Source organism: Hemiscyllium ocellatum, chromosome 22 (genome assembly GCF_020745735.1).
Source record: "Hemiscyllium ocellatum isolate sHemOce1 chromosome 22, sHemOce1.pat.X.cur, whole genome shotgun sequence".
Lineage (NCBI taxonomy): Eukaryota > Metazoa > Chordata > Chondrichthyes > Orectolobiformes > Hemiscylliidae > Hemiscyllium > Hemiscyllium ocellatum.
Genome location: NC_083422.1, coordinates 34,119,349 through 34,136,375, shown reverse-complemented (window position 1 = coordinate 34,136,375; position 17,027 = coordinate 34,119,349). Strand labels below are relative to the sequence as shown.

The 17,027-nt window shown below is 38.4% G+C and overlaps 1 protein-coding gene across 1 annotated transcript in view; it reads left to right on the top strand.

Annotated features, from left to right (window-relative positions):
- The first annotated feature begins 432 nt into the window (after positions 1 to 432).
- The window catches only part of acadsb (acyl-CoA dehydrogenase short/branched chain), a 62,486-nt gene continuing 45,891 nt past the window's right edge, over positions 433 to 17,027 (top strand). Inside the window, exons 1-2 of the mRNA XM_060842032.1 lie at positions 433 to 681; positions 12,340 to 12,508. Coding sequence (XP_060698015.1) covers positions 655 to 681; positions 12,340 to 12,508 — 196 coding nt within the window. The 5' untranslated portion in view covers positions 433 to 654. The remainder of the gene's footprint in view (positions 682 to 12,339; positions 12,509 to 17,027) is intronic.

Sequence of the window (17,027 nt, the reverse complement as noted above, 5' to 3'; positions counted from 1 at the left end):
CTCGAGGGGGTGGGGGGGGGGGAACGATCACCAACCCCCCCAAATACCTTTAGCTTAATTCCACACACTGGTGAGAGGCTTCGAAACAGCAAAACATAACAGCACTCCCCACCGAGGAGAGAAAAGATGAGCGAGCCAGCTCGTCCGGACGCTCGCTTGGTGACTGTCCCCGTGATTGGTGGAGCGGGGATGGAAGAGACAAGGAGGCCGCTTTCCTTGAGCTCGTTTCCTGAGCCGCCGCAATCCCCGAAGGCGAAAGGAACAAAAGGCCGGCGTCGATGTCACAGTTGAATCGGGATACACAAACAGACAGGCCGCCAGAGGGAAGTGACATCAGCGGGGAGGGGCTACAGCACTTCCGCCAATGACAGGCCCCGGGACCGTCCGGAAGTGGAGCACAACCCCGCAGCCCAGAGCCAATCGTTGTTGCCGCCCGCTGTGACGTTTGAATTTTGCCCTTCCGTTTTCACACGCTTTTCAGATTACCCTAAAAAAAGAGGGTTGACGTCTCCGAATAGGTTGAGCGATTGATTTTATGTGTCTGAACTCTGGAGATGTGTAAGCTGCAGTAACCCCACTTCCAAGCAACAAAATCAAATACCACTAATTTATCCAAATTTTTCTTGTATTCCGTTAGTCGTTGCAAAGGATACAATGGCGACTTGGTTATTGCTTTCTCGGGTGAGTGGTGGTTCTGAATTGGTTCTATTCATATATACCTGAGGGGTACTTAGTTAATTGGATGTTTACCGTTTGGTTAACTGTAAACGTTGGTGTGTGCTCCAATAGTGCATAGTGCCCTTGATGTAATAAAACGCTCTTTGAGGCTTTTACTTTGATCATTACAGAATGAAATTTGACACCAAGGACAAATTCGAAACACACAGAAAGAAGTTGCTGGGAAATTTCAGCAGGTCTGGCAGAACCGGACCCGAAACATTAACGCTATTTTTTTCTTCACAGCTGCTGTCAGACCTGCTGAGCTTTTTTCGAGCAACTTTTCATTTCTGATTTAAAGCATTTAGTTCTTTCGACTCTTATACAAGGACAAATTGCCTAAATCTTGATGAACAGTGAGGTCCAAGGACATATTTAATGGAGGAGAGTTAGAGGTGATGAGATGTGTTTCAAGGGTTCTGCTGTTCAGTCTTTTATAATGGACTCTAGCATTTTCCCTATACCGATATTAGGTTGACTAGCCTATAATTCCCTGTTTCATTCCTCTACCTCCTTGTTTTAAATAGCTAATAATAAAGCTAAATACATTAGCTACCCTCCCATCCATGACAATTGTTTCAGTCTATAGGGTGATAATATAGTATTTTATATTGAGTTTGAGAGATTTGGCGAAGTTCAAAACTAGAGCCTGTGTTAGGTCCTTTTTTTTCTGAGATTCTTACACACTTGATGTGACTGCAATACACAAACTTCTGTGAACAACAACCAAAATTTTACTAAGCACTGTTCCGTAAAAACTTTGGAGAAACTCTTAGCACTCTGCCATGCTTGCGAAGTGTGTCGAGAGGTCTCTCTGAACAAAGGAGACAGTCCTTCCTTTATACAAAATCTTTACATCACAGTCAACAATGCCCACAATACAACTGCTCAGTCACTCCCCCACAGTTACATGCCACTCAAGATACAATGCAGTGACTGCATCATTTCCAGAAACAATATAATGTAAATCATCCCTTCTGTTGTGAATTTTTTTAAACTATAGGGAGTAGTCAAACAAGAGCAATGTTCTTATTGATTTTGAATAGGATGATGATGCAATTGTAAATTATCTCTGAATAATAGGAAATGGCCATGTAAATGGCTCTGAATGGCAAGGTAGGGGAATGTAAATTTACTGACATTCTACCTGTAGAACAGAGATGTCCCACCCTGCCCCAGGGCATTCAATTTCTTGCAGGTCAGCAGAGCAAATTAACTGTTTAATTTCATGCCTAGAGTCTGAGCAAATCAAATTTTGTTGCATATAGTATTAGATTAAAGGATAATATATTTTGGTGTTGCCTGAGATTGAGAATTGACAGGAGTTTAGCATTTACTTGCTCTAAAAATGTTTCTGTATCAAGAATATCATCTATGGTGGGAGAAAGTGAGGACTGCAGATGATGAAGATCAGCGCTGAAAATGTGATTCTGGAAAAGCGCAGCAGGTCAGGCAGCATCCAAGGAGCAGGAGAATCAATGTTTCGGGCATGAGCCCTTCCTGAAGAAGGCATATGTCAGCCAATTTCTAATTTCTCCCAGGTGCAAGAATCAATGTTTTAATGCCTTTGTGCCACTCTTGCAATCATCCTCAAAGTGGAGCTTTGGGCATTTCCACTACTGGCTTGTCATATAGAAAAGTCTTGTGTTCAACTTCCATCTCCAAGCCATTACATTTGGCACTCATCATTCAGAGACAACATATTTGGGAGATTTGCCAACATTCATTGTTTTGACTTTCCACGTGATGTCCAGAATGTGTTGCGAATTGCAAAAATGAGGGTGGCTGAGATTCATTTTTTTTCAATAGCTACAAGTCTTGTATATTTCTTTGCAGTGCAACTAGGTGCTGGGAACAGACCCATAAACAAGCAACTTTATGTCAAGGGTCAGCTTGATATTATTCTATTCTTGTTTTGTGAGTTAGCCAAAGTTCATAGCTGCTTTTTCGTTATGTATGAGGAGTTGTGTGTTAAGAGGCAAATTGTCTGTTACTATGGATCCAAGGTAGCAGAATTTACTTACCATTTCCAGCAGCATATTACTTATCAAGGAGAAGAACCATGATTTCAAATAGTATAGATTCTGAAATAATCTGCAATTTCTGGCTACAAAGATTAGCCTAATTCTGTATGCATGCCATTTATTGCAATGTCTTTATCAGTATGTTTCTTGGTACACTAACTGTTGGTTTTGCCATTCCAAGGTCAAGAAATGTAATCTTAATGTTGTGCAAATATATGTGCATCAGGTTCTTAGACTTAATGAAAAATGCCTTTGAAAACATGTCTACCTATGATCTCAATTACTAAATCCCTGAACTTCAATAGCTCTTAATTTAAGTGGCATAAAGGCAAAGGTATTCTTTCAGTAACGTAAGTCAGAATTGACCTTGTCAATGTAATAGAGCAGGGTTTCCAAAATGGGGATTGGGACCTGTGGGCTCAAATTTGAGCTATAATAGAATTCTGACCAACTTATAGCAGCTGTATTTCGCTTAATAGGTTCCTACTCTCACAGTCCCCATATCCTGCTCTCTCTTTCCATTCTCACTGAGGAGTTGCAACAACTTTCAAGTCTCAGTACGGGTCACAATGGGAAAGCACCATGATACAGAATGTTTATCATGTGGATGTCTGTGACCATTACTTTAACATTGACAGAAAATATTTGGGCTTACTTTACAGAAATTATCCAGATGGTGCTCTTGTTTCGGCAGTATTGCATTTCAACAGGATTCATCACTTAATTAAGCCAGTTCTTTTGCAATAGGTTATCCATTCTTATTAAATAATCAGTCAGACTATGATAGATGATCAATTTTGAGGTGGGCACTTTCACTGTACTAAAAGGGAAATTCCAGTCATTATAATTTAACATGGAGTGAAATATCTAAAAATATATTGTACTTTTGATTAGGATGAGACCACTTTTGAAAAACCTATTTCACATTTAGATTTATGTGTCACTCAGAACACTTTTACCTAAATATGAGTGTATTCTTTGCAGTCTAGGCTTTTTCAAGCAATTATATTGTAAAATGCTCATGTTATTAAATTTCTGTTCTCTGCCCCTGTGATATTTATTATTTTGTATTAAATTCTGTGATACATCTAATCCTGAACCGATCAATACATTTGCTTGTATAATGCAGAGAAGTATCAATGTTGATGCAAACACTGAAGCAGACACAAAATCCTTTGCCATCAAGTCCACACCAAACCTCCGAAGAGCATCCGATCCTGACCCATTTCCTCTACCCTATCCCTGTAACCTTGTAATTCCTATGGCTAATCCGCCTGGCCTATACATCCTTGGATATTATGGGCAATTTATCATGGTCAGTCCACCCAACCTGAGCATTTTTGGATTGTGGGAGGAAACTGGAGCACCTGAAGGAATCCTGAAGGGGAGAAGATGCAAACTCCACACAGGCAGTTGACAGAGGGTGGAATCAAACCCACGTTCCTAGTACTGTGAGGCAGCAGTGCTAACCATTGAGTCACCATGCCCTGATTTATGCAAATCTGTTACAAACAAGTACAGAGGAACCTTGATTATCAAAACGAGATGGCGGGCACTATTTTGTTCGGATAATTGATTATTCGGTTAACCGCTTAAATACCTTTACTCTGGGGCTCGGAGCTTTTTAAGTCTGCTCCTTGTTCAGGAGACGCACAGCATACCACACAAGAGCCCCCACCTGCACCCCCAACCCCATCCAACACCACCCCATCCAAGACTGCCCCCTGTCCACCCCCACCCCCTCTCCAGGGCACCTGGACTGGACATCAACAACAAGATTGCCGCTGCTGCTAGTGCCTTTTGGGGGATGAGTCTCCAAATACCGCAGATGCACACATACGCACACAACTTTTTACTGCAACTTTTTGGCAGGTTCCACTGTACAGGACAATGTTGGACAGATTATCTGGAGAAGTGGGATTTAGGGTACACCCCTGTGTAGAACTCCAGGGAACGTGTGGGGAGAGAGAGGGCAGGAGGTCTGTCATTTGGAGACAGTGCCTATTTAATCACTAAAACAAAAGACGCGACCAGTGTTGGAAACACACCTTTGTAATGTTTCTATCGGCACCTCGAGATCTCCTTCAGATAATCCGATTATTGCATAATTGATGTTCGGATAATCGAGGTTCCTCTTTATCATTCTATTTTGTCTCTTTGTGAGAGTTGATCTTAATTTCTATAGATCAACATAAATATTACTACCTTTTTTTCAATGTAACAGCTAACAATGACCTTATGACAAGTTTTTATTTATTACAGGTTGTTTGCTTAAGCCAGTTTAGGGCAAATATAAGGTATATGATACGATCCAAGATATCACCCCCCCCCCCCCGCCTCATATTTTTACCACCGATCTTCTTGATTACCCACTTTTCATACATTTTTATTTACACACCATAAACTCAAATGTTGAAATATTCCGTGGTCTTTATATTCTGTGACAAATGACAAATTTTGATTTTTGATGGTTTTCTTTGAAAGTTCGATGTTGGCTTTGAAATTAAGAGAATTTCCAATCTGTTCTGACAGTGACCTAACTTTTTTATTATATTCAACTGAGAGGTAGTGGGATAGGGTTTAAAAACATCCAGAAGGTGTGTGTGTTTTTTTAAAACTAGGTTTGCAATTATCTTGAACCAATCACAGAATTGTCAGGTGCAGAAAGAGGCCATTTGGCTCATCATGTCCACACCATCCTTTCAAACAAGCATCATGCCCACACCATCTTTTCAAACAAGCATCATTACTGAGTGTCAATATTCTTCTTTGTCCCCATATCCTTGCACATTATTTCTATTCACATAATCATCCAGTACCCTCTTAAATATCTCAATCAAACCAACTTTCGTCACACTTCCAGGGAGATCAGTTATTGGTTTGATGCTTGTCTTATCCCTTTATTATTTTATCAATCCCTATTAGCTTTGCAATAGCACAGCACAGGGTTGTAATATAAATGCATATTTCGAGTAGAGGAGATCCTTTTTGCATTCCACCCCATTCAAATTTTATGGCATTTTATAAGTTACACAATGAAATATTTGTAAAAAAGGTATTTCCCATCACAATTTACTTCATTGGAAATAGCAATCTTCATAGTAATGTTTAACGATTTTTGTACCAACTGGTATTTTTGCTGGTACTGTTTTTCTGTAAAACACTCAATTATCCACGTCATTCACAGAAACAGTGACTTCTAGGTAACCTTTGGACAATTCACTCTGAAGAAAATTCTTTCCAGACACTCTTGTGACTTAGTGATTTTTTTTTACAATTGACTTCCTTGTGTTGTCTTCGTTGTTATATTTGGTCCTGAGACAAGCTATTAACTACACATTCATGTTATAACTTAAAGCACCAATTTCTATTTTCATAACATCTTTGTCCCGCCTCAAATCTTTTATTGTTGAAATCCTCATCCATGTCTTGTTGACAACCATGATACTTTCCTGACTAGCCTCCATAAACATTGTAGCCTCCATAACTTACCCTCATTCAAAACTCTGCTATTCATGTTTAAACTTGCACTAAATACATTCCTCCATAACTCCTGAGTTAACTGAACTATCCTGGTTCTCAGTTAAACCATGTCTCAATTTAAAAATTCTCAGTGATGTTTTCAAATTCTTCCAGAATCAGACCATTTCTTATCTCTAATTATCTCCTGTGTTTCAGTCTTCTGAGTTAACTGTGTGGCTTTATGTCCCATTCTTTAAGCAAGCCTATTTTTGATTGTTACTTGTTCTGGTGCCTGAGCCAATAGCTGCCAAAGCTTAACTTTTGTAATTCTTTCCTTAAACCTCTCTACCTGAGGGCTTGTATTTTGGAAACCAAATCAAGGTAGGATCTAGAGACTGAGAGACTTTGCGCACAACGACACAACAGATGCAACTAATGGCCCTTGTCTTATTTTCATATTATTTGCTTAGAGGCTGTTGGTCACTATTCCATGCATTGTTTTTAGCACATAAAGGATGGTGGAACTTGTCACAATTTAGTAACTGAACTGTCAAGGAGGTAGACATGTTTGCATAAGACACCCTGTTATGTCAGTGTCACTCCTAAAGTGTGAGTCAGCAGCTTATATGACAAATGCAATTGCATGTACCTAAACCAAATGTCCATTTGTAAAAGTCAAAGAGGAGCAGTTCGTAATGGAGATGAGGGAATGATGTCAGTCAACAGATTTACTCACACTTAGTTAGCCATGGTCAATCCTGTAGGTCACAAACAAATAGTCTGTGTATTACAGGTTTGCCAGTCAACGTGCTGTGCAGACACCAGGCAGGGGAGATGGGCAGATTTTTGTTTTCCCTGTAATGAGATAAAGGAAAGGGCTGAGTCCAAGAAAAATGAATTGGAGAGCAGATAGTGGTGATGCAAGAGAGGTGGTGAGTAAATAGGGAAGGCAGGAAGAGTTAGTGGTTTGGAAGAACTGTGTGCATCAGTAGAATTTAGACTGAGTAGTGGCACAGTGAGTATAAGGTAGTAAAGAGAAGATGATGACACTTACACTTGCAGATAGTAGATGATCATTGAACTGTTTGCATTGTGTTTCTCTCCAGACTCTGCACTGACTCAGAATGTTATCTTGGTCGCTAACTTCTCTTCCTGGGATGTTTCTTTGGGGATAACAGTGCAGCCCCAAACTGTGAAGGGCACTTTCTGGTTTGCAGCTTCAGAAGTGGTGCAAAGCTAGGATCTCAATAAGATGCCTGTGGTGTGAACATAACAAACTCTCAGTAGTTGTGAGCATGTCTGCTTTCTTTGCCACATGATTCCATGAAATGGACACGATTAATTAGATGAGAGTGTGAGGTTGTATCAGTAAAGTGAACATGAATCTTACTTAAAAAAAATCACTTTGCCAAGAAATATGAAAATTTAGCCCAATAAATACAAGTTTTTGATGTCAGTTCAGGTATTAGTCAAATAAATCTGTTTTGCAGCTTCTTAAGTTCATCTGACCTTTTTTTTGTGATAAAAATGTATACCAGACTTATTCATGATATTTTAGTTATGACTTCACCAAATTCTATTCAAGTTCAATGTATGCTCTACTTTTCTATTTTTTATTCTCGAACTCTTGGTGCTTTGTTTGAGCCAAGCCTTCAAAGATTCTTTGAAAGGTTTCCTTCAGTTCCTTTCATTTATATACAGCTTGCAATTCACCTCACCTCTCCCAGGAAACTAGACAGCATCAATTCCTGAATTGAAAAACTGCATGGGATATCTGGATACTACCTGCTGCTTGTTTTTCTGGGCCTGTGTTTCCACAACCATTCACGAACGGGTCATTGAATGCTCCAATGACAGCTTCCTTGTCCAGCCTTCATTTGCCATAGTCTGCATCGGTAAACCACTAACCTTATCATACTGTCTTGAAGACATTGGACCAAATCATAATCCACTTCGGTACTTCATTTTGGAGCCCAGAGACACCTTTAACTTGCTTGCTCCTGCCTGGTTGCGTTGCACACAGCCATTTCATGCATCTACACAAGATGCATTTTATGGTGCTTTGCTTTATGTCTCAGTGCTCACTTACCTTGCATTTACATGAGAGCTGTCAGCCTCTATGGATTACATAGTTTTATTTAGCCAGAGGACAGGAAGGGTTAATAGTTGTGGAGTATAAGGTTGTGTGAAAGCTGTTGAGTGGAAATGCTATTTGCAGTAGTGAAGTTGGTAGTGAATGAGTGTTGTTGACTTTTGTGTGCAATGACAAACAAGTGTGACACAGCAGAGAGAAGATACTGGCATTTGCTGTTTCAGAACAGATCATTGAATAAAAGCAAAGTACTGCAGATCTGAAAATCTGAAGTAAAATAAGAAAGTTTTGGAGATACTCTGCCTGGTTTGGTGGCATCTGTGTAGAGAGAAAGGAAGTTAACAAAGAGTCCAATATGACTCTTTGGAAGTCCCAATGGAAAGAAGAGTAGAACTCCTTCAGAGTGGACATACCTGAACTTGAAAAATGAACTTTTTTTTTGTTCTTCTTTGGATCATTGATCCTTTTTCCTGCACATCTGTATATTCTCTCTAAGCCTGGAGACAGCATTGAGACAGCACTGCTAACTGTATCCAGGCTGACTGTTTTGGTGTGTGGCCTTCTCTGGTCTACTGGGTAGAGGATGACCCTATTCTTGACTGTCCCATCCACTAGGAAGTCCAGATTCCTTTCTGGAAAGCGGAGTGCTGGCTTTCCTTTCTGAGACATTTGGGTTTCCTGTGAGTTAATGAAGGAAAGTCATTGGATTGAAAATGTTAACTCTTTTTTCTTCTTCACAAATGCTGCCATACCTGATACTCTCTAGAATTTTCTACTTTTATTTCGGTATTAGAAAGTTCCTGGTGAGCAGTATCTGAAGTGGGTGTGCTGGTGGGCTTAAAATATGGCACTGTTGGTTTGGACTCTGGAAGATCCCAGAAGTGTCAAGAAATTCACATCCCCTGCCATGTGATTGCACATCAGGGACACCAGAGAGGCTGCTTGTATAATTAACAAGGTGAGGAACGGTAGTTAGTGAGAGAAAAATTGCTCTGGGCCAAAGTGGGACACCTGCCATGAAACCCAGGCCTAAAAGTATTCAACCAAAAAAATGGGAAAATCCAACCCCCCCCCCCACTTTAAAATGTATAGCTGCAATCCATCCAAACCAAGACCTTCTACCCTTTGTAAGTTTGATTTAATTTATCAAATATCTCCCCCATTTCAGCCTTAAATGTCGAGACTTGTATTTTATTTTTTCCGACACCATCTCTACCACGTTAGTGTCATTCTGAGAGATCTAACTTTGAGTGCAAGGAAGGCAATGGGGCAGTTTAAATGTTTTGATAGACTAAAGAGGCAAAATTATTTTGTCTGTTGGAGCACTCAGAGTTGAGGAATCATAATCTTTAAAATTGTCACTAGAAAGATTTTTGAATTGGAGGAAAGTGAGATTATGAGAATATACTTTACAGATTCCAAGCACGGAATGCAGTGAGTAGTTGAAACAAAGTATTGCGGGACAAAATAATTGAATTGGTTAAGAAGAGCAAAATAGATACTTAACTTTATGATAATTTAACACACAGCACTCATTATATAATTAAGGAATGTTCTGCCTTATCAACTTCTTTGACGTTTTTGAGAAAGTAATCCTGAAAGTGGACTGAGAGAAAGTTTATAATACATTAGGCCTAATCTTCTTAAGAATGTTTAATCAAGACCAGGAAAAAGGCTGAGCTGAAAGGAGTAAAAATTTGCAAAAAAAAAGCACGTGGTGAATAGATAATGGACTGAAAGCTAGAAAGGACTTTAGTTAGATGTTACAGCTACCAACCCCATCAGGGGAAAAAGTACTGTGCAAACTATTGGGATTAAAAGCAGACAAGTTCCCAGGGCCTGATGGCCTACATCCTGGGTTCTTCAAGAAAGTGGCAGCAGAGATGATGGATCCATTGGTTGTAATATTCCAAATTTTTCTGAATGTGAGGAAGATTTAAATGGATTATAAAAATGCTAATTAACACCTTTATTCAAAAAAGGAGGGAAGCAGAAAGTAGAAAACTGCAGACTGTTTAATTTAACTTGTATCTTTGGGAAATTTTTGGAATCCATTATTAACGGAGTAATAACAGAACATTGGGAAAGTCAAAAGTGCAGTTCATCAGTGAGCATGGTTTTATAAAGGATAAATCATAATTAATTTGTGAGTGTTCTTTTGAAGAGGTAACAAGCAATATGGATAATAGGAATCCTCTAGAACTGGACTTTCAGTAGACATTTGATAAAGTGATGTACAAAAGGTTAAGATACAAGGTAATATCACATGGGATTAAAAGTAATTTATTAGCTTGGACAGAAGACTGACTAACTAACAAAAAGCAAATAGTTGAGATAAATGGGCCTTTTGCTGGATGGCAAGTAGTAACTGGGGGTGCCATAGGGATCGGTCCTTGGGCTCCAATTATTTATAATTTGTATCAATGACTTGGATGCAGGGATAGAAAGTATTGAAGCCAAGTTTGCAGATGATACAAAAATCGGTGGAAAAGTAAGTTGCAATGAAGAAATAAGAAATGTACAAGTTGTTAAGGTTAAGGTAGGCAAATTTAGCAGATAAAGTTGAATGTGGATAAATGTGGGAGCATCCATTTTGACTGGAGGAATAAAAAGGCAGCTTGTTATCTAAACAGAGAGAAGCATTAGTGCTCTTCAGTTCAGAGGGATGTGGATTTCCTTGTGTATGAATTGCAGGAAGCTCGTGTGCAAATAAAGCAGATAATAAGGAAGGCAAATAAAACTTTGGCAATTATTGCTAAAGGAATAGTGTGAAAATAGACAAGTGTTCCTGCAAGGTATTAGTTAGACTGCACCTGAAATATTGCTTACTCTTTAGTCCACTTACGTGAAGAAGGATGTAATTGCATTGCAGGCAGTTCAGAGTGGGTGCAGTAGATTGATTTCAGGGATGAGGGTTTTGTCTTGCATTTTAGGCCAGTACTCTCTGGTTTAGAAGAATGAAATGTGATCAAATTAAAGTATACAGAATGCTAAAGGGGATTGACAAAGTAAATATAGAGAGGAGTTTCCTCATGGAACAGTCTAGGACGGGAAATCTTAGTTTTAGGATAAGTAGCAGCAGATTTAAAACAGATGAGCAGAAATTATTTCTCTCAAAGGGTCATGAATCTGTAGAATTCACTATCTCAATGCAATGAATACTGGGGCATTACATATATTTGAAGAGATAGACAGATTTTTAATTAATGGATTAAAGAGTTATGGAGAGTGAGCAAGAATTATTAGAATTAGGTTTTATTGTCACACATACTCAAGTACAGGAATACAGGAGTACAGTGAAAAATATACAGAATCACCGTTCCTAATGCCATCTTCAGTGCAAAGGTATCTAGGTTCAAAATCTTAGGTAGAAAGTAGAAAAATTTTTTAAAAATCAAAATTACAGTTCTTTTTAGTTTAAAGTAGAAAAATAAAGAAAATGAAGTTGTAAGTCCAACATTATAGTCTTTGTTTAGCCATGGGCCTACAGACACTCCATGCAGTCTAGATGACATCATATCAAATGGTAGAGTAGGCTCAAGGGGCTGTATTATCTACTTTTGTTCCTGTTTCATTTGTTCTAATCTGTGTTGGGATTTATGCCATACTAATTTATGTCAATGATGATTATTTTTCAAACTTTTATTAAACCTGGAGAATGGAGCATTGAATCTATGTGAACAGACAGGGGCAGCTACAAAAGTTATGTAAAACTAAGTGGTCAAAAATTATAATACATGCTGAATATGAAGCATAAGTATTATAAAGATGTTCTCGAGTATTACTCGATTACCAAATGTATTAGACTCTTATGATTTATTGCAGTTATGACTTTCCTGTTTTGCTTACAGCAAAACAACATTGGTTTCAAATATAAAAATGAATTGGGAAAGTATTTTACTGAAGATGGTGAACTATGGTTAATTTATCTTTACACCTCTGTACTGCAACCAATCTATGATTCTTTAACTGTCGCTTGATTTACAAGTTAAATAACACAAACCTGTTTTATTCTAATTAATATATTACATGAATGACAAAAAGCTGGGAAGAAATTTTGTCAGACCCAGGTGTCCAACACTTCTAAAGGTTCAACCACAGATTTCAAAATTTTCCACTGCAGAAATAGCTTTGGACAATGGCACTGCAGTTGGCATCCGTCATGCACCATTACAGACTTTCACCGAAGAAGAGCTGATAATGAAAGAAACAGGTAACTTACTTCCAGTTTGTTTTTGCACTATCCCTTGTTAATTAGTATTAAGACTAGCAATTCGATAGGTATATTCTTGCCAAGAATTCTAAGACAAATGGAAATAAATCTGGAAAACATATTCTTTAAGACCAGGTACATGCTGACTCAGTGATTAGCACAGGACCAAGGACCCAGGTTTGATTCCACCATTGGGCAATTGTCTGTGTGAAGTTTGCACATTCTCCCCATGTCTGTGTAGGCTTCCTCCGGGGTTCCGGTTTCCTCCCACAATCCCCAGATGTGCAGGTTTGGTGAATTGGCAACGTTAAATTGCCCATAGTGTCCAGGGATGTGCAGGCTCGGTGGATTAGCCATGGGAAAGGTAGGTCTGTATGGGAAGCTCTTCAGCAGTCAATGTGGACTTGATGGACCTAATGGGCCTGCTTCCACACTGTAGGGATTCTATGATTATGTGCATTGTCTATTAGTTCCTATATCAGTCTTCTATAGGCTTTTGCAAAGCTGGCAGCTACAAAGTAATTTGGTCAGCTCATGCTGTTAACTCCAGCCATCAAAAATAAATTCCTCAATGGAAGTTGTTGTCCTCCCTCTCCAACTTAATGTTGAGGCTCTCTCCAATTCGACTGACCTTAATACATTTATTTTTCTTTATACTTACATGGATGTGATGTGAGCATTGTTGTCCATTTGTTGCCCATTCCTACTTACTCTTCAACTCTTGCTTTCTGGGCAATTTGAGAGGGCAATTAGGATCAACCATATTACTATGGGTCTAGAGTCACATGTAAATCAGACTAAGTAAGCATGGAAGATTTTCTTTAATAAACTGGATGGGTTTTAGCGACAATTGACATTAGTTATACTTGTCACCATTAGACTACAATTTCACCATATACTATGGTGGGAATCAAACCCATGTCCATTGATATTACTATTATACCACCACTTCCCCACCAGGTTTTCAACACCTCAATTTGGTACCGGGTTCTAGTGTACATTCCTGATGAAGAGCTTTTGCCCGAAATGTTGATTTTCCTGCTCCTCGGATGCTGCCTGACTTGTGCTTTTCCAGCAGCACTCTAATCTTGACTCTGATCTCCAGCATCTGCAGTCCTCACTTTTGCCTTCTGGTGTATATTGTCACGTGAGTTCCAGTGTTAGTATTGTTTCCCTTTCTTTCTCTCTAATTTCTAAAATTCCCTAAATTATAACATTTATGATACAATGTGAAACAGGGACAAATTATTCACCATCTTTAATCATTTTAGTTTTTGCTTCACTCTTCTGTTGTATTTAAGGGGCCTTTATTGGGCCGATATAATGAATACATAATCGGTAGGAACTAGATTTCAGCTCAACTACAAATTGCAATATATGCGTAAATTAATAGGGAAATTAGATAGTGTAGATAGCTTATCTACCTTTTTCCTGCCAAAGTTGGAATTCTGTCTTTCATCTGTAATGTTGTGCTAATTAGGATTCCATTAGATTGCAGCCCATATTTCTGCAGATTGACAAGTTTTTTTCAGATGTCCTGATGGTAACTGGTATGGAAATTGAAATATTGTTTTTGGTAGTACCTCATTTTATGGGATTGGACATAAAGCACCAAGAGCTCTATCATCGTCTTCTGACCCCTTGCTAACTCTCTGATATGGGAGAACTTGATGCTGACAGTGATGTTGACTTGTTTCTGGCTTCTTGGATTGTGGTATTAGAATCTCAATGGTGACATCACAAAATCTGACCAACTTTTAAAAACCACTTACCATTTTTCAGCTGCGTCCTAGAAATGCATACTTGCTTGATTCTAAAGTTTTTGTCTTAATTTTTTTTTGGACCCATTTTTTCAGTTTCCTTTTTTATTTGACTCCATTATTCCAGTGTAAATAAGTGTATTGATAGATGGGAAGGCCACACAATTGAACCTTCTACTAAACGACTGGGCTAAAGTCTAGAAAGTCTAGAAACCTGACTTATGCGTATCATTTTTATTTCAGTAGGGAACATGCATTGTGATTATCCACTTTTGGAGAAGCATATTTAAAGTGGGCATGTGTAATGCAATTGAAAGTTGATTTTTTATATTGAAATGCTCCTGATAGGGTTTACTAGTACTTGGGGGGCAACAAACTAGCAAAAGGCTGTGGATCCAGAGGCTAATTATTCTTGTAAAAAAAACTCTGAAGGAGCAGGAGTATCCTTCATTCTTCATTCCCAAAAGAAACATTTTGTCTTCCTTCTGCTAATTGAAGTCTGCCCTGATTTTTGTTTTATTTAAGGAAGAGCACAGAGTTCTTGTGGTGTTTCTTCAATTTTTTTTAATTCATTCATTCATGGAATGTGAGCATCATTAGCTGGCCAGCATTTATTGACCATTGTTAGTTGCCTCTGAGAAACTAGTGGTGAGCTACTTCCTTGCACTGCTGCAGTCCATTTGCCGTAGATAGATTCATAATGCCATTGGGGAGTGAGTTCCAGCATCTCGTCCTGCAACACTTAAGGAATGATGATTATATTTCCAAGTTAGAATGGAATATGCCTTGGAGGACAACTTGCAGTTGATGGTGGTCCCAAGAATCTGCTATCCTCGTCCTTCTAGATGCAAGATATTGTCTAAGAAATCTTGGGGACTCTCTAATGTATCCTATAGATGGTACACACTGTTACTACTGAGCATTGGTGTACAGAGAGGAGTGATTGGCAAACCACCATGCCTTCCCCGCCTCCTCCCCCAAACCTCCACTTCCTCTATCCTTGAAGCCAGGATATGTCACCTATTCTGTTCTTCAATTTCCATAAGATACAATAACAACACAATATGCTGCCATCAAATTCCAAACTTAATGCCTGCATTTACCTTTCCACTTCCTAGCTGCACTAATGGCCCATTCTCACATCTTTTGCATTGTTTAACATTAGGAATCGTGTTCCTTTTATATTATGATATAAATTGCATTTTAAGTATATTAGTGAAAAAATGGACCTGTGTACTTGCTGATATTTGCAATTCTTTATTACAAATATTATTATTTTTGTTGTCTCAGTTTGTGGATGTGGACAGTTAGGGGTCAGAAATCTTAGTTCCAATCTTTTCAGTCATAATATAATCTGTCTGTGTCTTTCTGAAAAGTTTAAAGTAAATTGTCTAACCTTTGTAATTATTGGGATTACATGGGAATCCTCTTCCACCATTGCCAATAACTCCACATATGATTTTAAATCAGTTCCTCTGTTATTATGCACTTCTCTGATTCTCCTAACATTATGTCTGTAATCAAGTACAAAACTAGGCAAACAGAAAAGCCGCCTGATATTTAAGATGGAAGAGACAAATAATAAACACAACCAGATAAGAAAATAAATGAGAGAAGCAAAATGGGACAATACTGTAGAACGAAGCCTGATGTGTAACTACTTCACTTGAGTAGTGTTAAAGAGCTATGACTGGTGTTGCAATTCGCATCTTATAGCTACCAGAAGCTTTCTTTATTTGATATCTATGGGAGTTTGTAATGATTTGACTCTGTCTTGTGTTAAATGGAATATTGCAATTTAGAGGGAGAAGGAGCTTGATACTATTTAATTGAAGATCGCAAATAGCCAAAACTAACTTGTTTTACAAGTTGTGAGATAGAACTTAGTTTGAGCTACAAGGTGTTGGTAAATATAACCAAGATAAACTATTCCCCCTGTTAAATTTATTAATACCTTCACCTTGCAGGACCAAAATACATGACAGATTAAAAACAGACAGGAAATTGAAATTCAACCTGTATCATCAATGGGAGAAATTGTTAATCTATATGACAATTGAGCATGGGATCACGTTATTATTAATTCTTCCACCCCCCACCCCCCCCCCCCCCATGAAGGTTTGCACTTGCATAAAATGTGTGAAAAAATACACTATGTATTCCTTTTTTCTTCTTAAACACAAAATTTCACTGCACAATTATACATTATACTGTTTCTCAGATAGACGATCAATTCTCTCAGAACCAGTCCAAAGTGATTCTTAACTCCGAGAATTTATGTCTATTCTTTTCCTTTCCCAGCTTTGTAACTCTTACACCCATAATCCTCTTGTGATACAAGATTTTCCTGGAGGTTCTGCCTCTAATACAACTTAAACAAATCTTCTAGTTCCATTATAAATCCTCACAAATTCATTCGTTTGAATTCAAGTGCAGACTGTCTTGCTTGCTTTGCTCCATGATAATCCAGAGACTCTTGCATCAAACAGCTCTGTTGGTCTTAGATCCAAGCAGACAAATCTGTCTGAAAATCAATGATATTTTAGGGAAACCTGCAACATGATCATTCAGTGGTTTCCAAAGGATTCTTGCCCTCTCAAAGCCTATCTCCATGATAGTATAAATCATACCGGTCTTGTATCCAGGTAGAAATGTTGATCAGTCTTTGTTTAGACCATAATCTTGGAAATAAATAAGACAGTTTATTGAATTACTACTTATCACTCAACATTCTTAACAAGTTCCTGGAACTTTAGGCG